General features: G+C 37.3%; 2 protein-coding genes across 3 annotated transcripts in view; one reads left to right on the forward strand and one right to left on the reverse strand.

Annotated features, from left to right (window-relative positions):
• Positions 1 to 331: 331 nt before the first annotated feature.
• LOC100642679 (microtubule-associated proteins 1A/1B light chain 3A) lies at positions 332 to 2,709 on the reverse strand. Of its 2 annotated transcripts, XR_001099744.3 has the most exons (5): positions 2,550 to 2,709; positions 2,057 to 2,219; positions 1,788 to 1,972; positions 1,383 to 1,718; positions 332 to 1,294 (listed from the first exon to the last, which is right to left on the reverse strand). XR_001099744.3 is itself a non-coding variant. In XM_003393998.4 (4 exons), the coding sequence occupies exons 1-3, from the start codon at positions 2,590 to 2,592 to the stop codon at positions 1,810 to 1,812; spliced, it is 369 nt and encodes a 122-aa protein (XP_003394046.1). In that variant the 5' UTR covers positions 2,593 to 2,709; the 3' UTR covers positions 332 to 1,718; positions 1,788 to 1,809. The 2 variants fall into 2 exon arrangements, 1 of the variants encoding a protein (XP_003394046.1); XM_003393998.4 differs by having other exon boundaries at positions 332 to 1,718.
• Positions 2,710 to 3,321: 612 nt separating this feature from the next.
• The window catches only part of LOC100642872 (dual specificity tyrosine-phosphorylation-regulated kinase 2), a 50,502-nt gene continuing 31,931 nt past the window's right edge, over positions 3,322 to 21,892 (forward strand). The window contains exon 1 of the mRNA XM_003393999.3: positions 3,322 to 7,627. Coding sequence (XP_003394047.1) covers positions 6,431 to 7,627 — 1,197 coding nt within the window. The 5' untranslated portion in view covers positions 3,322 to 6,430. The remainder of the gene's footprint in view (positions 7,628 to 21,892) is intronic.

The raw sequence follows: 21,892 nt of genomic DNA on the forward strand, positions 1-21,892 counted from the left end.
ACGTGAGCTTTAGCTTTAAAAAATTGAAAATATCTAATACAAATTTGGTAAAAAAGCATTCGATATATTGCAAAACGTTATTTATTGCAAACAATTTTTCATGTAATTCAAGTTATACATAAATTCATTATATATAAGTATTAACACTTATATATATAATTATATATATAAGTATTAATAAAGCGTGTCATTAATATTACCAATATTTATAATAATATCACTAACACACTACTAAAATTTCATCTTTCATTGAAATATCCATCTATCTGTGAATTAAGGGCTTATTTTTATTGTTTTTACCATTATTGTATTTTTTATAGATACTCAAAAATGTTTGTAGAAAGCCACATTTTTTTATTAATCACACATGAAAAATTTAATGTAATCAAAGTAAATTTCAACTCAATTTGTATCAAATTAATATTAATCACGACTTATTGCCTAAAAATAATATTATATGATTACATATTGTTAGCAGCTTCTTTTCTTACAATTCGTGATATCGGATCTTATTAATTATTCGTATTGGTAAATAAGATTCGTAGTAAAATGTTGATAGCGATAACAATAATAAAACTGAAAATGGTATTGAATTGTTAAGTCTTATAGAATTGTCTCATTGATACAATGATTGTTATTTTCACTCTTAGTTACGATGCCAGGTACTTTTGTTTCTTATTTAATTTACTTCTCTGAAGATCAAAGATAAGTGCGCTTATAACTTTTCGAACTTAAGACATAATTCAAGACAATTGTCATAAGTTACAAGTATCAAACAGTAGAAGATAATCGTATTATTAAGTGCATGATTATATATATATATATTTCAGTTAGAATCCATTATAACCCAATTGAATTTCATAATGCAAATACGTTTAGTATAACTGATACGAGTGTAATAACATTATCACATATCAATACACATGGTATATTGTGTAATTATATGAACACTTTCTTTACTGTTTCAGTATTTTGTGAACAGAATACATTAACTGGAGAAGATATTTTCATTTATAGATACCTTAAGTAATTTAAATCATTTTTTCGCTTACTGTCAAAAATTCCATATACCTATTAACAATTTGTCTGATACATACGTAAACTATAAACAGGCATATGATGAATAAATAATAGTTATTACATAATTCGTATAGTAGTAAAAGTCAAACATATATAGAATAATTTGATTCCAGTTTTGCTTGTAAATATACTTTACAATTTGTTATATATAAACTGGTCACTACTTGTTACTATATTGTTTACGTAGTACTACTCGCTCCTTATACATTATAATCTATTAGACACACAAGACAAATACAGAAGTAAACAAATTCAGATTAATGATATACTAGATACAAATATTATATAAGTAACCTTCTTACCTATTAAGACTGATGGTTGTCATAGTTGTTGTCTGTAACTATTAAAGAATTTTAAAAGTGTGTCCTGTTATTAGCAATAAACTTAATCTTATACTGTAACTTATGTGAAATATAACTGATATATGTGTTGAAAGACCAAAGCACCATGATAGTTCTACACAAAAATGTCAATAATGATGGTTTCGTTAATTATTACAGCAGGTACTGCAAGTTGATCACAAATATTCTGCATATCCAGTTGATGGCAGACGTAAGTCAGGATAGATCTAAAATTTTCCCTAAGAGTTCTTAAAAGTATTTAAAACTTAGCATATCCCACAAAACGATTATTTTTACCTATAATAAAAGATGATAAGATATTAAAGTAATCTTAAATATTTTTAATATTAAATAATTTAAACTTACTTATAAACTAAAATGATGAAATTTAATGCCCAAATACTTCTTGGCTGGCAAATACTACATAAAGGAAGCCATCTGCATCTTGTTCTCTCTGATAAAGTTGTGCCATAGTCATACTACCACTTGCCATACTTCTTTGGTTTACTAATAGGAAAAATGCCTGTGTCGGATGTAGCTGTAGTCTGCGTCTATTAGTTATTGTCAATAAATATTACTACCTATAAATTATATATTAGTTCTGTAAATAATTTAGAAAATATTAAAAAATATACCTAATAATTTTAACGAACTCTGCCACTGTCAAAAAATCGGGTACTAAAAATTTGGATCTATCCAATATAGGTAACTGTTTCTCTCCATAGTATCTTTCGACAACAATGGGTATCTTATTTGGATGTTGTCGTCTAATTAATTCCACATCAGCAGACCTTTGTGCTAAATTTTATGAACGAATTTTTTAAAGATTATTAATGTTTCACAAAAGGTAATATAATATTTCTGGATGTAATTTTTAATATTATTTAATTTTTATTAAAATTAATTTAAAGATATATTTACACGCATCTTTAAACGAATGTTACTCTTGTACAAGATATTATTCATTTGTTATGAAGAGTACATGATTCAATATTATCAATAAAATAAAAGTATATCGAGCTATAAAGAAAGCAAAACATCGCAGATATACTGTGCCGTTTGTTTAGATTTGTCTGGTAATTTTAATTATAAAAATATTATAATTAATATAAGAAAACGTATGCTTACCGAACGAACGTTTTTCTTTAAATGATTTATGATTTAAATTCATCTTGAATTCAGTATATATTATTACGACGTTAAAAGTGATATCAGCTGTAAGCTTTTAACTGGCCAAAATGATGCCAATCTCCAACTGTTTTCGGTTTAAGCTAGGTTGAAGAAGACAATGCTAATAACGTTTACATTGGCATATGCTGCCCTCTGGATACTTGCTAGTGGTTTTTGTATTCGACCACTTCTTCTCTCTCTTTTCATCCTTTGGAAATGAATTTTCGTCATGAATTGCACAATACAAAGATATACATCGAGTGAAATTTAATAGTGTAATATATATAATGGAATTATAGTATATAAAATTTTCTATGCTAAAAAGACTCTTTATTTGAATAGAAAATCAAATAATGGAATTGATTTGTTCAACAGATTGAGTCAGAAAGGATTAATAATTCCGTTTCTATGATGCACGTAGCGCCCCAGCTATTGGCCAGTAGTTACTCTGAAATTATAATCTTTAGGGATACTTTAGTATCATTGTAGAAAATGTTTAAATCGAGCTGCTGAACTTGATACACATGGTGAAACGATATGATCAATAGCTAGAAACTTTTTATTTTAATATTTGATGATTATGATTTTGTTTCCCCTATATTTTGAATACATGGTTTTATTTACTTCTTCCAACTCGACTTATTGGACGAATTTAAGTGAAGTAATATAGCGTGACACTTCACGGAGAAAATGGGAACTAAAACGTGGAAGAGATACCGAATCATCTAAAATAACAGTCTAGTCTATGTCCTCCCTCTGCTTTGATATAGGAATACGTATGGACTGTGGACACCTGTGCGTGCGGCAAGCACCAACTGTCTGTATACGTGAGAGTGCATGCGTGGGTGTCGCAGCAGGCGTTTCTTTATGAATAGAGTAATGGTGCTCCCGCCTTGAGTGGTTCGCGAATCAGCGAGTGTGGATTTCTCAGTGAAAAGTTGTGCCGGAATTAAGTAAAAGAATTTAGTGCTATTAAATGCAGCCTCAGCAGCGTACCTATCGTTCTTCGGAATTGACTGTGCAACTTGCTTGGTACACGCCGAACGTTCAGTACAAGGGAAAGGGATAACAAAAACATCTGTACTCGAAATATATAGATAGAGAAGGTAGACAGAATCCACCATAGAAATGATAGACAATCGCATCTCGATAATCGCAGAAATCACGATAGAGGGATCTTTACCACCGGAAGCGTCATGCTACGTCGTCTAACCGCCGAAGATTCGCAAAAATCTCTCCCGCGAAGTATCGCTTTTATCCTTCTTTCAAAACCGACAGCTAAATACGCGAGAGATCGTGCATCAGCCAGTTAGTCTGGCCGTTCATCCTTCTGCCTGGTCGTCTACCCCTTCTGAACCGTCCTGACACAACGTTTAACGGGGGTATAAAAAGAATAAACATGGTGGCGGCGTGAGAGAGATAGATAAGGAGAATCGCGAGAAAGGAAAAGGACGGAGAAAGAGGAAGGGTGGGAGAGAGAGAGAGAAAGAAAGAGAAGTCAGCCAGCTAGCTAGCCAGCCAGCCAGTCAGTGTGCCAGAAGCGACGAACTTCGTTTCGTGCTTGCCTTTGTTTCGATGAAAAATAATCTGTCGTTCCTGAACATCCACCCAACTTTTGCATTTATTCATTTATTATCGTATTAACAAACGAGAACAAAGAGACGAAAGTAACAAGTTTCTCACGATTAACGCTGAGAGAGGACGTTTCGCTTGTAAACAGTTATCAAGGTGCGGCCACGTTCATCGTATTCGCGGTGTTTGCTTCGATTTTCATGCGTGCACGGGGTCCACGACCGAGCGTGTGAGAAATTCAGCATATTGTCTGGCAACGCGGTGCGGCTCGATTTCGATTTTGCAGTGTCGTCGTAGGTGTGATAATATGATATGTTGCGATCGAAAAAATTCGGCACGATTTGATGACGACGAACGTTCGCCGGATTGCTATCGCGAGGAATCTTCGTTCGAATTGATATAATGTGAACGATTTAGCTACGAACCACAGGGAATGTCGACGCATGTAAATAGAACAAGTTCGTCCGTGATTATACGAATAATTAACTGCCCGAGAAGAATCGACAAGATGTACTTTTCTAATTAAAATCCGTCAATAAAATTCTGCTGCTAGAAAAGATATTCATCGTGTACGACGTTCATGACCATCGAATGACTTTCCATCGATTATCAACGATCGTTCGGCGAGGACGATTTACTTTTAGAATCCTCTTCGCGACAAATCGTTCGAATCGAATCGTATATGGCTGTTCTGATTAACGGTTATTACGCTTCAAGAAAGGTGAATCTCGTCGAGAGTGAACATCCATTGTACGAAAAACGACAATGTTGTTACTTTGACAGAGCTTGACGTACATTCTATTCGAAAGTTGTTGTCGGTCGAAGAAACTCGAAAAAAAAGGAGAAAGAGGAAAAGGAAAAAAGAAAATATTCAATGGAGCGAAGTCGTTCGTGTTGGCCGGCCTGGTGCCAATAACCTCCAGTCAGAGAGGTGGTAGACAGTTTTCGCACGATGCGTTTGCCCTCGTGCTTGATAGATTATAAAATTAGACGTTCGAAACTTCGTACGAAGGTAAAAGGAGCATCGCGTCGTTCCAATGCGGTAAAGAAGGTGGAGACACTGGCTGGTGATAACGAGCGAAGGGTCAAGCGACGAAGGGAATTAATACAAGTCGGATGAATAATTCCGAGGGGGGTAGACAGCTGTGCATGGTAGTCAGAAGTGACGTCAGTCGTGTTGGGTTCATAGTTCCTCTTATTTTCATCGTTCGGAGCCGCGTACAGAGGCCGTGCACGAAGGGGTGACAACGAAAGCGGCGAACACGCGAAATAAAGAAAGAAAGAAAGAAAGAAAGAAAGAAAGAAAGAATATACCCGTCGACGACCACGTCGAGTTTTTTTAACGATCGACGATCGTCGCTCGCGCTCGCTGCAACAAGAAGAATCATCACAATTTCTAGTCCGCTGCATTTACATCGAGGAGTCTTTTTTTTTTCTTCTTTCCTTTCTCGACGAAATATTTTTAGACGATCGATTGTATTTCAAGCCGCACGTGCGACCGCTTCATCGGCATCAGGGATCGAATCTTATTCGACACGCTCTTCTAAAGAATTAATGCGCATTTATCGAGCACGCATCGCACTTTGTTCGTAATATGCTTCGTAAATGCTTAGGAGAGTTGATTAATAATTTCAAGTTTCACTAAATAGTCGTCGAACGAGACAAAGTATAGAAAGAAAAGGAGAAGCATTTCGCACGTTTCATTTCAGCAGACACCGAGAACGAGACTGAAATTCAAATCGCATTAAATCCTTTAGTCGATTAATTTATTCGAGGCGAACTAACTTACATGAAAAGCTAGTTAACGAGATCGGCAGATTGATTAGATTTACTCCTATATTATACAAATATATATATATATATATATATATATATATATATATATATATACACACATATATAAATATGTATGTATATATATTGTATACAAATATAAAATAAACTGACGTAGATCTGCAAACTCTACAAAACGGCAAGGAAGATTGAAGTAAGGCGAGCAATAACAGTCGCGTTTAACTAGCGTATTAATCTCAACGAACCAATATGTTTTTTATCCAAACGACAATACATCGTGACACGCTAGAACAAATAATAATAGCCGAAATCACGAGAGAAAGAAGACCCTAGAGGAAGAAGACACCTTATCGATCCGTATCGGGGTACGAGTAATCATCCAATGATTGCTTGTTTCGTTTCCTTCGATAAACGACCCGTTGGTCTACCCGGGACGAAACACACGCTCCAACATCACCGTCAAATGGACACAAATGACTAGCTTAACGTTATCTTCGAGCACGTTCGAGATGCCCCGGTCTAGACCAAAACTGTTCGTACCCGCGAACGCGATCTCAACGCAGACTTTCACCGCTCCGACGAGCGAAAGCAATCATCTACCACCCCTGAAGAGTAACACTTTAGCTTTGAAGCAGTCTGCCAGTGAATCGTCGCCTAGTTACTTGACCCGCACCAGTCACATGGCTGGTACTCATCTGCCGAGCTTAAGTTCCAGCGCCAACAACAGCCTGCTCAGCCTGACCGGGAACTCGGAAAGTTTAAACTTGAGCCTGAGCTCGCACACAAGCCACAACTCGAGCCACAATTCGAGTCACAATTCGAGTCATAATTCGAGTCACAATAATTCCAGTCATAACTTCACTCATAATTCCAGTCATAATTTCAGTCACACCACCACCACCACCACCACTACAGCTCACGAGTCTCAGCATACGCAGTCAAACAGTCAATCGAGCACCGCGTTGGTGGTGAAGAATGGATGTTCGAACGGAAGTTCCTGCGGCAGTGGTATACGTAAGCCGAAGACGATTACCGCCACGCCCGATGTCGTGCTGAAGATTTACGTGGATAAGCTGACGCCTTACGAACACCACGAGATCTTTAATTATCGGCATATATACTTTATCGGGGCGAACGCGAAGAAGAGGCCGGGGATAATCGGTCGGCCTCACAACAACGGCTACGACAACGAACATGGTTCCTATATCCACGTGACTCACGATCACGTGGCCTACAGGTACGAGGTGCTGAAGGTGATCGGTAAAGGGTCGTTCGGTCAGGTTGTGAAAGCGTACGATCACAAGAAACAGGAGCACGTTGCCCTGAAGATGGTCAGGAACGAGAAAAGGTTCCATCGTCAGGCACAGGAAGAAGTGAAGATATTGAGGAAGCTACGCGAACAAGATAAGGACGACACGATGAATATCATTCACATGTTCGATTCGTTTACGTTCCGTAACCATATGTGCATCACCTTCGAATTGCTCAGTATTAACCTGTACGAGCTGATCAAGAAGAACAAGTTCCTGGGCTTCAGTATGCAGCTCGTGAAGAAGTTCGCGCACTCGTTGCTACAGTGCCTCGACGCTCTTTACAAGAACAGGATCATTCATTGCGACATGAAGCCGGAGAATGTTCTTTTGAAACAGCAGGGACGCAGTGGTATCAAGGTAAGTGCATGCTGATCTTTTTTTTCTCCCTGTGCATTCATTTAAACTTTTATATATATTTCAGATAATGTACTAAGGAAATAGCACAGTCCAAAATCGTTTTTTTTTTTTTATGCTTGGTAGATAGAAGAAACGTTTTTAAATTATGATCATTTTTAATCGTATTATGTTATACATAATCTCTGGTCATATCATATGATACGATCTTCAATCGCGGTAAATCCATTTCGACTTTTGAACGAACGAGCGATGCATATATCGATCGAGATCGGTAAAACCCCGTGAAAGTTCTTAATATTTGTAATTCACGGAATTCGTATTCGTGAGAAATCTGGTCTTCGCCCTGTTCTTTTTTTTTCAATTTTTTGCCCAAACGCTTCGATTCGGGGAGGATAAACAGCTACCTCTCGTGTCAGTATCTAATACGTTGTTCGTTTCGTGTTGGATTTTTACGCTCTTCGTTCGCCGAGATTAAACGGCGCGTCTCCTCTCAACAGACAGGGAACACAAGCTCGTCGTTAGCGTGAATACCGGCAGGCACAAGCGGAATAAGCGCGACAAGCTGGCTCGCGTGCTCGGATATGCTTTATACATACCATACTCTATACGTAGGTACGCGAGTACGTACTGTTGTTGGAAGAGATATAGCGTGATCGTAAAATTAGTCAGACCTGAAGGTACACGTGTTTCCTGAACGAAACTGAAATTCGAAAAGTTCTTAGGGAAAATAGTGCTCGAATAGCGTTAGAAGCATAAATCAATTTAGCACTAAAACGGTTCTTCGTATATAATGATTATTACAGGAATGGGAAGATAACAAAGAGTTTGCTATTTTATGATTATAACGAAAGATTGCGAACAAGAGCGTTGAATGTTGATTTATAAATGACGATTGCAACTTGACGTTCAAGATGCTTCTATTTTAGATTGATTTCTAAATTGATCTTATATTTACCTGTATAATATACCGTATAATAAAATGCTGTAATTAATTCATGTTGTTATTTTCGGAGGAGTGAAAAATAGCGTGTAATGCAGTTAACTGCAAATAAGATTACAATCAGATGTAATTACGAATAGCTTAGAACAGAAAATAAACCACGACTCGGCATAATGCAAAGCAGCTGGAACCAGACGCAAAGATCATTTAAAAATTCTCCGTTTCTTTATTTTATAATTTTAATCTTCTTCGCTTAATCAAATAGGATGTATTCATCGCCAATCACCTAGAACCATTGGGCGACCATGCGTCCTTCTTTCAGCGCCTAATCTCGAACTATTTTCTCAAATTTGTACCGTTCAACCACTTGTAAATTGTAATAAATTTGCAGTAAAATTGCACATAATAATATCATTGTTATTATTTTTTTAATTTCGACCATATCTAGAAATATGGATTATTCTACTCTATTTCTACTTTATTACCATCTTGTTCGTCTTCCTTTTTCTTTTCTATCTACTGTTTCTTCGCGGCATCTCACCGTGCAACACTTTTTCCGGGCTACCTTTACTCGCGCATAATATATAATTCTTACTAATTGATGGCGCGAAATTAATTTTCAACGAACACCTACTGCTCAGCTTATCCTGCTTTACCACGCGCGGTATCTCTTCTACAGACAGTGCATTCCTACATACCACGTGAAAACATATGGATTTCGTGTGTCAGCGTGCACACAGATGGTAAACTACGGGATTACACAACAATACGCAAAGATTATCGTATTGACAAATGCAATCACGCACGCGTATGCAGAGACATACCACGTATAGGGACGACAGACGAGGTGTCCTTGTCCCTTGTAATAAGCTCTGAGAAACATGTACACGTCCAGGTAGCGTCGCTATTATCTCGCTGTGACGGTCTATAGAATTCGCACGCAATATCGTGAACTTTCCGACTGCTTGGTCGCTTTCTTCGCCGACCTTGCTAGGCCGAGCACGTTAAAAGTGTACATGCTTCGCTTTCGCATCGATGTTTTCCTCCGCGAACTTCGCTGCAGTTTTCTCGAAATATTAACCACGCGATGACCCTGCTATAAGAATGAGCGACAGGTAGCAATAGATTGATATGAAAATCGTGCCGAGAATTTTTTTCCCAATGAAATGGACGGAAGATCGGTTCTCATTCTGTATCTCGTACGATTCGCAGCAGAAGACATACTTTTCATAGGTCGATTTAGAATGTTCGAAAGATTCACGAAACAGATAGACGCAGCTGTTATACGGTGGAAAAATCTTAGCTTAGTTATTAGGCAGAAATGTTTCGTTCGCATCGACGTTTTCCTCCGCGAACTTCGCTGCAGTTTTCTCGAAATATTAACCACGCGATGACCCTGCTATAAGAATGAGCGACAGGTAGCAATAGATTGATATGAAAATCGTGTCGAGAATTTTTTTCCCAATGAAATGGACGGAAGATCGGTTCTCATCCTGTATCTCGTACGATTCGCAGTAGAAGACATACTTTTCATAGGTCGATTTAGAATACGGTGGAAAAATCTTAGCTTAGTTATTAGGCAGAAATGTTTCGTTCTCACCGACGAATAAAAAGATATTTGCCATTGCTTTAATCGCTTTAATCATTGTATCGTGCAAAAAGAATCAAGTCGGAGAATTAAATCGATATTTTACGTATGCACACATACGTATACAATCGTATCGTTTATCGAGATTTATGCCCTTGTATTCGTTTCATATCGTCATTTTGTAAGTCGATCGAAACAATAACCGAGAATTACTATAAAAAGCTGCCTGCAGAGAACTATTTTAAAGAACTAGTTTCAAATTCGTTTGCACGTAACAGTACGTGGAAACGTTCCTTAAAAGTACGCGCGTTTAGTAGCCATTCCAAGACTATAGCCGATATGCGTTTACTTGCAACTACGCAAGATCCTCCTCCAACAGATGATCTCTGAGGCTTTTGCGCGATAATGCTGTATACGCCGAAGCTTCCGGGTATAGGCTGTTCTATAAGGAACGAGCCTAGCATCTTAGTTACCGAGAAACAGAAGTAGCGTGCCTGGAAAGAATGGCTCGCAGCGTTGGAATAATTTGTTCGAGGAGTTGGAAAAGAACCGTTGCTACGAATATAATTAGCCAAGCTCGGTTTCGTTCGATAAACTATGAACTTTGCTTAAACTTTGGAATTCGTCGAGCGTGACGTGGTAACATCGCGTTATTGTTAAATTGAACATTTTATTTTCCATTCTCCTTGATGCGTGTCATTATCGGTCTTAAATCGGTCTAATGAACTGGGGAAAGTGGTTGCGCGTCGAATCGGCGCGAAATCGCGATTAAGTTTCATTACCTGCCGGTAATGATATTCGTCAGTCGTCGAACGATGTATAGTTACTCGAGCGCGCGGATTACAGATCTCGATGCATTATCGGATATTTTGAATAAGGTTTTCGAAGAATGGCGCGTGCCGATGTATCAGGCGCGATCAGCCGAGTGTGAATCGTATCTGAATAGGAGAAAATAAGTCAAATTTCTAGCAGATGGAATATTCCGAACTTGTTGCTATCCTTCGTTTCTCTGCTGCTTTCGATAGTAGAAAAATAAGAGAAAAGAATTTATCTTATAGGAGAGAGAATCCTTTGCGTCGCGCTCCTTCTTTCTTTTTCTTAGGTATAAAAGCGAACACGAGTAGCAAGGTCTTTTTTTTTCAGATTTCATAGGAATATCACACAGTGATTCGATATTAAGATTTAATAGTATCAAGTTAAGAAATATTATCGATTCTTGAATAATAAATAATATACGAGCGTTGGAAGGTTGAATCTTTTTTAAAGCTCCATTGCAATCTTTTCTCAGAAACAGAATTCCGATTATAGAGGGTTGAAATTAATTCTCTTTCATAAATTCGTTTCTTTCTCGTATACAATGAATTCTTTTCAAACTAAATTTAGAGTGTTATGCGCCGAGGTACCATTATCAAACATCGTGCCAAGTCTACGTTATTACAACCATGAATAATTTATAACGTATTATTCGACGATAATTCTGTTTTCTCAATTTGACTTTTCTAATATTTAAGTCCTAATATTTAACGCGTCGAGTTTCGGAGTATCGTTTCAACGCGCTTGAATATTCATCGATGTTTCAGCTAGCAGAAAGAGAAAAATTCCTCGAGGACACGTACAATATCACATTTTGCTTAATTATATTCCTTCTTCTTCCATGTTCCATTGTTCTTGACCGTATATACGACGGTTCGTTATCTCGTTCCTTTTTTCTTTAGAGCCTTGCCCCGCGGACGCGAGGCAGATTGAAAGGAATTTATTCGCCTTTTCATAAAGTTACACGGAGGAGCAATCGGTCGGACGCGTCGCGACGAACTCGTAAATTAGACGGCGCACGATGTTTGGCAAAGGAAGCCATAACTAGACTGCGGATGTTTGCGAATTTATGAGAAATTAGAATCTACAAAAATATATAGAGTTCGTACGAAGGCTGTGGGAGAACGACGCGACAAATGTCTTTTTCATTTTCTTTTCTTTTTTTTTTTTTACCGCAGAGCAATACGCATCGCTCAATTCTCTTCGTCATTTTAAAAATATCGTCGCGATATTGAAATATCGAAAAACGTTAAACTGTTTCTCGTCTCGATGATAATACCTTCGGTTTTTACGATAATTTTTTAATAATTGTCATAAGCCACTTTTAAGAGCTTTTCGTATCTCTGAACGCAACAAGTTGATTTTTATTATTTGTTCTAAGATACTATGTTTCTTTTTAGTCATAAAAACGACTCGTGTTAGTCATCTTACTCTTCGTATAATCTGCACCGATGTACATAATATTCAAAGTAAAATGCTCGTTGCAATGTTCAGGGGATGAGACGAATTTTGATCGGGCGTCAGTTCCTTCGGTTGTTTTTATAAACATCTGAATTTCCATAAACATCCGTAGTCTATCTATAACCAAAGAAGAAAACCCGACGACACGATTTATGTACATACTTCGTGGTTAACAGGAAGCTGAAGTTTATAGCAATTTACTGGAAAGGGTCACGATTTAAGAACTAGTATCCTAAGCAATTTGTTGCGAATTCGCACGACGATGATGTGGGTACTATGAGTCAGGTTTACTACGACCATCTTGTTATATTATACATCACGTCATAATTATTCCGATCAGGTGAATCGTTTTATTTCGTTCGATCGTGTATCGATCTTAATATTAAATAATTACGCGCTCGACATGGAAGCTTCGAATTCCTCGCTAATTAAATTCTTTATCTCTCATTCACTCAGCGATCGTGATTAAAAAATAAGTAGCTAATTTGTTTCTCTAAACGTGTTATAGTAAACTATAATACTTAATCGTCACGTATAAACGTAAGTGAATCGTAAACAGCGAGGAGTAAACTGTATAGGTTTTCGCGGTACAATTATACGAATACGAATGAAGGAAAATATCGACGAAATAAAAATTGAAATAAACGAAGGAGAACCGGTAAGTTAATAAGTTTATTTCATAGCCCATTCGTTGATTTCTTGATTTTAATATCAGTTAGCGGCTAAGGTAGTTGGAAAGGAAATAATTTGTTTTGGATTAGATCGAACCGTTAGGTTCAAAGATACGAGCCTCTTAAAAGTAGCTCGCCCATAATTTGACGAGGTTTCGTAAAAACCAAAGCTACTGTTCGATATTTCAATACTGCGACAGGTAGGTAGATAATATTTTCTAAACTGCCAACAAGATGGATACATATTCAGCTCGAAAATCAAATAAAAAGACAGATTTTTCATCGACTGACGACCTATCGAATTCTATTATACTTGGTCCCTCGTAAAAACTACAAAATTCGATTCTTTCTCCCCTTGTAGCCTTAGGAAGACGAAAGAAGAGAACAGGAACGGACAAAATTTCTATCGATTCGATTTGACGTAAAATATCTTGTTTATTCGATATGCTCCATTAACCACGTGCCTGTCCTCCGGCTTCCGGTAGCTCGTGCGAATCATCGATGTCAATGGTATCGTAAACCTTCGAACGTTACGATTTACAACGGGTCTTTTAACATTGTTGGAGCTGAACGCGAATCAGTGGATGGAACAGCAACGAGAGACGGTTTTCTACGCGTTACGCTCATTCAGACGAGAATATCTTGTCGCGGCGTGTAGGAGAGACTCTCTGTTATTCGCCTCGCGCGAGAAATACGAATGATCTCACTTTCCAGATCGCATAACCCGTGACGGTAACAAGATCGGGCCGGAGTTTTCCGCGCGATTCGTTTCTATTCGATAAAAGCGTAGGAAGAATCGCACTCTCCTATATACGTATATTACGACCGTTCCTTTCCTTTCCTTTCCTTCCGTCGTGGATTTTCCTGCAAGGTGGCCCCGATATATACTCGAAGTGGTCGCTGTACGTAATGTACTTTTGGAATATCCGTCAGATCGATACAAAGAAAGACCTCCGACGTATCCATTACTATAGTAATCACGGGCAAATGGATCTGGTTCGACGTCGGTCCGACTGTCGCTATCCATTGACGAAATTTAATATTTATTACTAGAGCCTCGAAGGTGGTCATTATGACGACCGTTTTTCCGCTTTCCTTCCTTCTTTTCGTATTTTTAGTCTTGGGACTTTGCTATAGGACTTACATATATGATGCTTTTCTTGTACTATTGTTGCAATTATAGTATTAATATATATTATAATAATATTATCGTAATATATAATATAATGTATCTTAACGTTTTAAGAAATAACGATGTACGATGAGTTGTAATAATAACGCGAGGTGTAGCACGTGTATGTACGTATTACAAAAGCGACACGTCTGAAGCAAGTTTTGCAGGCAAAGGGGAAAGTTATTTGGAAGCGTGGAATAGAATTATTTATTAGAAAGGAATAGATTTTAGGAAACGGTAAATGGTGAAATAATATTTTTGTAATTTTCCATCTTGATTCAAATCATTTTGAATTATCCCATTTTCGAACTGCATGTGCTATGTGAATTATAATCGATGCATAACGCACGAGTCATAATCTTTCCACTTGCCATGCAAAACTATAAAATACGATGAATTATAGAGTCGACGGAACATTTATAGCTTTATTCGATGGATATTCTCTGTATGTCTGTTTAAAATCATTATTATCGGTAATTCAACACTCGTCTAATATGCAAAACGTTTGAAATAAAGCGCTTTTATTATCTCAACCATTGAAAATTATAAAACGATTGATCTTTCATTCTGTACTCCGTCTGTATATTTTCATCGAGTATTTGATGCTCCAATAAAACAAAAAATTAAAAAAAAAGAAAAAATCAGCCGATTCCCAAACTGATGAGAAATATTATCGAATATGAAACGACATTTAACAATAACGCCCGTTTTTGTAATATCTATACTCGGGCCAAAACATGATTAAAAAGTATATTATCCCCAAACGATTGTTATTAAGGCCATTTCCATCGTTTTCTGAGTTCATTAACGGGACCTTAGATCTTATGAAATTGCCGAGATTTTAACCTTAACATCTGTTCGGCGTACGTTTTATCTTGAAAAATGACAAGAAATCAAGACTACAAAAACTCGTAAAGACCGTTTGACCCTTCGCAGGGACGACGTCAATTTCTGTAGACTCGATCCTTTCTAATAGAACTGGAGACAGCCAATTAATAATCCGAACGTCGTTCTAGATACGATAAGGGATATTAGAGACGATATAAATTCCACGAGACTCGTACAAACGTCTGTTATTCGTAATTAACGAAATGAACGTGATATTGTCGCGCGAGTAGTTCGCACATCGACGAATTGTCAGATATTGCACCAGCGGCGTCGAAGTCTCGTCGAAAGTAGGTGTTTCCAGCCTCTCAGTGGTCTCTCGTTTCTCTCTCTTTTCCTTCTTCTTTTTTTTCTCTTTTTCCCCGCTTTCTGATGCTGCAACGGTTGTCTGCCACTCGAACGAATTATCAGCTGGTTTCTCGTGTTACTTCTGTTGCTCACCGGTTATTTTGAAACGAAAGATGATGGTTTAACATCAGCGTGGACAACCAGGTACTCGGATACCAACTTTTGTATTTCTTTGAACAATTGTTTTACTCTCTAGACTGCCTTGCACCGTTATCAAACCGATATCATCGACGACATTTTACAAGGCATAAGTTACAACCGACGAATATCGATAAACGCTCTTACACGATAGTTTGGTAACCGACAAGTTTGGTAATTAACCGATTTACTAATATTACTAGTTGGTAAATCAGCGTGCAAGGAAGCCGCGGTGAAAATTTTAGCATCGAACTTTATGCACGATAAAATGTTAAAACGTTGCGCAAGATAAAATATGAAAATGTTATGCAAGATAAAATATTAAAATGTTATGCAAGATAAAATACTAAAGCTTCGATCTTATTCACTTGTTGGGTAACCGCAACATTTTGTTTGCCCACATAAGAGTTATAAATCGTGATGTGAATATAGGGTGGATATAAAACGCGTGGTTGCTTGAATTTGGGTTTAGCGTCTGGTGAAAAGGAGAGAAAAATGTAATACGGAAGGTGTATCGGTGTACGCGAGACATAATTGAAACGGTACTCGCGATTAGATTAAGAGCGAAGAATTTGTGTCGAGCTGACGGCCAATTAATCGTAATATTGTTAAATCGACTCTTGGTAAGGGTTCGTGAATTCGATATAATCCTTAAGTACCCATTACTCGTAGTTACTCAACGGATATTACGATATCGGTGAGGTACAACACATGCTCGAATCCATGCGTTTATCGTGGCGACCAACACGTGTACAGGTTGATGCAAAAAAGGAGTCTCGAGACTTGGTGAGATCTTTTCTTTCTTATTTACAACAACGTTTACCTTTTTGGCATATATTAATTAGGATTAGGATTCTGTTTAAACCAAACAACCATAAACTATATCTACGTCTAATTGTGCTATCCACTTCGTGTCTTATTACTCTACGTTGCGCTCTCCCACTTTGGCTCTATCCTCTTCTTTCTTTTCCATTCTTTCCACCGTTCTCGATACAACTTCGTAATATTTGTTAAGAGAAGTGAAAAAAGTTCAACGAACATAGGATTTAAAATCAATTGTTTGGACGTTATATCGAGTTTTGCATTTATTCATTTATCTATCTATTGTTACATTTAAATGGAACGCTTCAATGAAAGACGAACGTAGCACGAGGAGGATCGAACAAATAGTCTCTTCGATCGCTGGATTTTATTTATTATTTGAGATTTACTTTTTACTATTTGCTCTCTTTCTACGTTTAGAACGGACGTACTTCTCTCCACATTTTTCACTCCTCTTAATAAAGTATAAACGCAGAGCATGCGGGATAAGAGAAGCGTCACCGCTTTGTTTTCAAATAATTTTAAAATGGAACAATATCCATATACGTATATACAAATGTACGTTTTAAATATATACACGCGATTGTTTCCATGAAAAATATGAGAAATGGTTTGACGCAAAAGTTGTGCGATGATAAATGCGACATAATCTGGTGTAATTAACTTATTTTGTAGATAGCTAATTAGAGGCGATACGAAGGTGACATACCTTTTTTTCTAAGTGAAAATGTATACTTTCAAATACAATAATACACCCACCTCTGGGATTTCTTTACAAAAATCGGTTATTAATTTATTTATTTATTAGTTTAGAAGATATTTTATTTATAAAAATATGAAGGTATGTTACCTTCGTGTGATGTCTATTTGGCCACCTACGAAAGCAAATTAAACGCATCAGGTGATATAAATCCCTTTTGATACCATGCAACTTTTTGTCCGAAGTGTTTTTTCGTATTCTCTATAGTTATACCAATAATCGCGTGTATATACCTAAAACGGACACACTGTATGTCTTCATTAATAGTTCATTAAATCAGTTCAGTAGAATATGGTAGAAAATGGCCAGAAAGTAAAGTGGCGATAAAACAAAAGAAAAATTCACGGCAAATCTCAGAGTCCATTTTTTCTGTAACACCTTGTATACCCACGCTTATTCGCTGCTAGTCGATGCGCATGATAGGCGTATTAAACGGCGATAGAGACGCACGCACGTGTTTGGACGACTCAATTTTGGCTTTCGCGTTACACGATGAGACTCCAGCGATTAGGTTTCGATGGAACAACAACGTTCGACAGTGGCGATCCTCTTCGATCCATTTGTCGTTTTTCTTTGAGTCGCAACGCGCTACTAGACGATGATTACTACGCTACACTTGCTCGTTGAACGATAACACGCAATTAGGTCAGAGCAATCGTTGTTTAAACGTATGTAAATGGGCTTATCTCGCAGCCAAATATACAGGCTGTAATCACTAGACGTCTGGTTGGTAAAAGTAAAAACAGGACGACGCAAACCGTCGTTGCGCGGTGGCGTCTGTTGCTTGGAAAGGAAGCAGATGTTCTTTGAGCAAAAGGAATCCTTAAATGTGCACGTTAGATGCACACTTTTGGTTGTTACTTTTTCTCCCTATGTTTTTGCGAGCAAATATAAAACGGTAAATCCGCGCGAAGAAGCGCGTGTTACAAATTTTAAGAACCTAATCAGACACTCGTTAAGGAAGGAATTAGACTAATAAGCTCGAGAACGGTGGTCAAACCAGAATAACTGAAAAATGAGAATTTTTTATTCCGGAAACGAACAATGTATTAATGATTGTGCAAATATGAAAGCAACTTTTTCCTTCCTAAATAGGAACTAGAACGTTACAACCGTAATTGAGGAACAGCTTGCACGCTGACTATCGAAGGGACTATTTGCATGTTTACGATGATCACTTAGATACGTAAGGACATTAGTACATCGTGCGAATTATCGAATGGCCATTTCGAAGACGTATGATGCTCATTTTTCAAAGACTGTTTAAATGTAGACGCAAGTTTTAGGGAACTTTGAGAAAGAATTTGAACATGTCGATTCTTTCATTGGGAAGATATTAGGATCATGTCTGAGGTACGTAGCGAGATATCAAAGTGCAAATCGACGAATAGTAGTCGTACGGTTTCGTTTCCTGAACTGCATGTAGCTACACAGTCTGTTCTACAATTGCCTCTTGTTTATTAAAGATGTACACTAAGGATTTCAAGAAATAAGCGAACACCCATAACCCATTCTCTTATTAATTTCATTATGTTTTGTATTTTTAGAGGATATTGATACTCATCTAACGATAATATAAAATTAAAGGAATTACTTATCACTCAACGTTCTAAAAATACAAAATACGAAAAGGAGCAATGGAAAAAATAAAATATATTTCACGGAAGCTCTAAAACAAGGACGAAGAAGAACGAATTAAATTAATTACTACAAACTAAGTACTAATGAAGAACGAAGAGAATACGAATAAATTATGGAGCGAAAACGAACTCAGACAGAGAACGGCATTATCCCAGTAGTTTGGCTGGCGTTTCCTCAAGTTCGGAAATGAGTTTCCGAAGAGTACCTGACGTCGCTTAAAACATCCTTCGACCCTTTATTTCATTCTCCATTGTCACGGCGAATGAGCTTCTCGTTGAACGAGCGTTGGCAGTCGAGAAAAGTTTCGCAACAAAATACAAAAAGCGGCAAGGCCCTGTCGAGAGGCAAAAGAGGCGAAACGAAAAAACAGTGGAAAAGAGGATCGTTCGTCCTGTTTATCGGAAGAAGGGAAAGGCCGTCGTAGAAACGAATTCAAAAATAGACGTTGGGGAGCGAACGTGTAACTTATATTTAGGCTGGGAAGTGAAGATGTACAATGTGGGAGTAATGCTTAAACAGAAAGTAGAGAGCCTTTAAGTTGCCACCATGGGAACAACCAAGATGCAGCTTAATCCACGTATACAAGATTCGAATAGATATTATTTCGAGATAACGATTAGTTCGATATCTGGATAGTCATCGCGTGTATGATCTTTGTAATAGCTCTTTCGATACGACAATTGTTTCGCACGATACTCGAAGATAATCGTCGAAAGATACGTGTGACGATAGGTGTACCGTCGAAAAGAAGGGGGAACGTCGTGTTTTAAGATTTCTAAGAGGACGAATATATATATTTCAATATATGTCACGAGTTTATATTCTCTCGTATAAATGAAAATAAGGGATCGTTTTATTCTTCATCTCATTCCGCGTCACTCTCAACTTTTACTTGTAATTTTAAGCGATATATAACGCGTTAAACTCTAAAAACACGAGAACCATTTTTTTCCGCTGTGCATTTCAATTTCTTTAACAACCACTGTAGAGAAATTTGTAGTCACGATGCGACATAACCAGCGATAAAGAGCATATACCGTGGCGTACATAAGGAAATATTAAACACGCGATTCGTTGAAATTGACTTTGGCCTTTTTTTCCGCCGAATGATAAACGCGTGACGTAAGAAAGATAATTGTCAAAGTAGAGTTTCCAGCTTCATAAAGTCGAGCGTATTGTTTTTCATTTAGGCCTGGTTTTATATTTTTAATATTTTCCTCCTATTTTTCTAAATAGCCTGCACGAGCATTAGTTATTTTTAAAAAATCCATTTCTTTTTTAAAGTATCGACGAACGTCGTCTACGTTGTTCTTTTTACCGGTCGGCTCGAAATGTGAAAATAATCTTGCTGCACGATCGTGACGTTAGCATGCGTTAAATCACGTGAAAGTGGAAGGAAGGAATCGGTTCCGTCGATTTCCCGTGCGTCGCGTTTCTACATTTTATTCCGAAACGTTTTAAATAGCGGTGGCCGCAATTATGCGGAAAACAGGATAAATATACTTAAACGAGGCACGACGGCCTAAATGTAATTGGCGAGGAGGCACAGGAAGGTGGCTCGAAGGCATGAGGAAGATGCACGAACTAGCGGCGGCCGCTCGGTTATAAAAATAGGGAACGAATAGGTTTCCTCTGTTCACTATTAATAGTGTGGTGCGTCGATACTCGACGACTTTAATCCACGAACTCTGGTTTATCAGAAATTTACGTCACCGCCTAGACGTACTGCAGCCTCTAGAATAACAGTTGCATATCATTCTTCTTTTTTCTCGATTGTTTGCTTATTTATTTCTCCCTCTTACAGGTTGCTACGTCTATACAAGTATACTTGGACAAGTTTAAAGATCCTTAAGTCGAATAAACGTTTATACCGTTATACCTCGAATTCGAGCAAGTGTATTTTAAAGCGAATTATTTTATTTATAGGTTTTATTAATGGATATTTAAAGATCGATTTATAATCGTGTTCGGACGAGAAGCGATAGGAACGCTATTTCATTCGGACGAAGAAATATTGTCGCATAAAATTAAATGTGACTGTTTGTTGTAGGTGGTGTGTGTTTGATATATCCAGACATTGTGAAAATTTTATTCATTCAGAAAATTTTACGATACTTCTGACTGGCAACGTCAACGTATTTTGGTAATAAAACTTTCTCAAATTAATGTTTCGTTTGTTTGAAGAGACAAGATTTATAAAATCATTTATTATTGAAAATGATACGGGCAACGTCTAAACATCTAATATCATAAAGATAAAGCAAAGTTTCGTGGACGTGTTTGAACAAACAGGTCTGTCCAAACAGTGTCCTGTTAACCTGTAATCAGGACTCGAAATCTGTTTTATAATAAAATTTCTTATTTTTCTCGAAAGAACGAAGAAATCTTCCTGTCCTCGTCCATTAGCTCCTCAAACAGAATTTACTATCTTTTACGAGAATTTTTCTGTTTGTGACCGGTATAACGAAGTTTCCTTTTCCTATTATCGTCTAGTAATAACGTTGTTTCAGAAATATCGTCCATTTAAAGAAAAATCTGAAGACCAACACCAAGTACATTTGTCTCAATAAATTGCACAAACCGATGTTCCTTCTTAAATATCGTACAAATTAAACTGAATTCTAATTACACAATCTCAATTAAATTTTACTTCATTAGGGATTTGATAAAGAAATGTAGAAGCTCTAGAATTTAAGCGCAATTTAATGAGAAATAGTAGAAAAATCCTCGACAAACGAGTATACATATCGCTAAACAAAATAGTTACATACATTAATCCGTATGCCACGGTAATTTAACAAATGCAATCACCAGGTAATTTAAGAGACTCCGTATAGTTCGTAGTAATGGCAAAGATACGGAGGACCGTAGTTAAGGGTTAATGAGTTTTCCACAACAACCACATATACCGGTACTTTGTCTTACGGTTTTGTTACAGTCTATGCGAACACGTGCGTACACAGAGAGCAGGTCAGTGGACTCTAATAGGTAAAAATAGCGGAAGAAAGCAAGGGGAATCAACTC

This window comes from Bombus terrestris, chromosome 2 (assembly GCF_910591885.1).
Source record: "Bombus terrestris chromosome 2, iyBomTerr1.2, whole genome shotgun sequence".
Classification (NCBI taxonomy): Eukaryota; Metazoa; Arthropoda; class Insecta; order Hymenoptera; family Apidae; genus Bombus; species Bombus terrestris.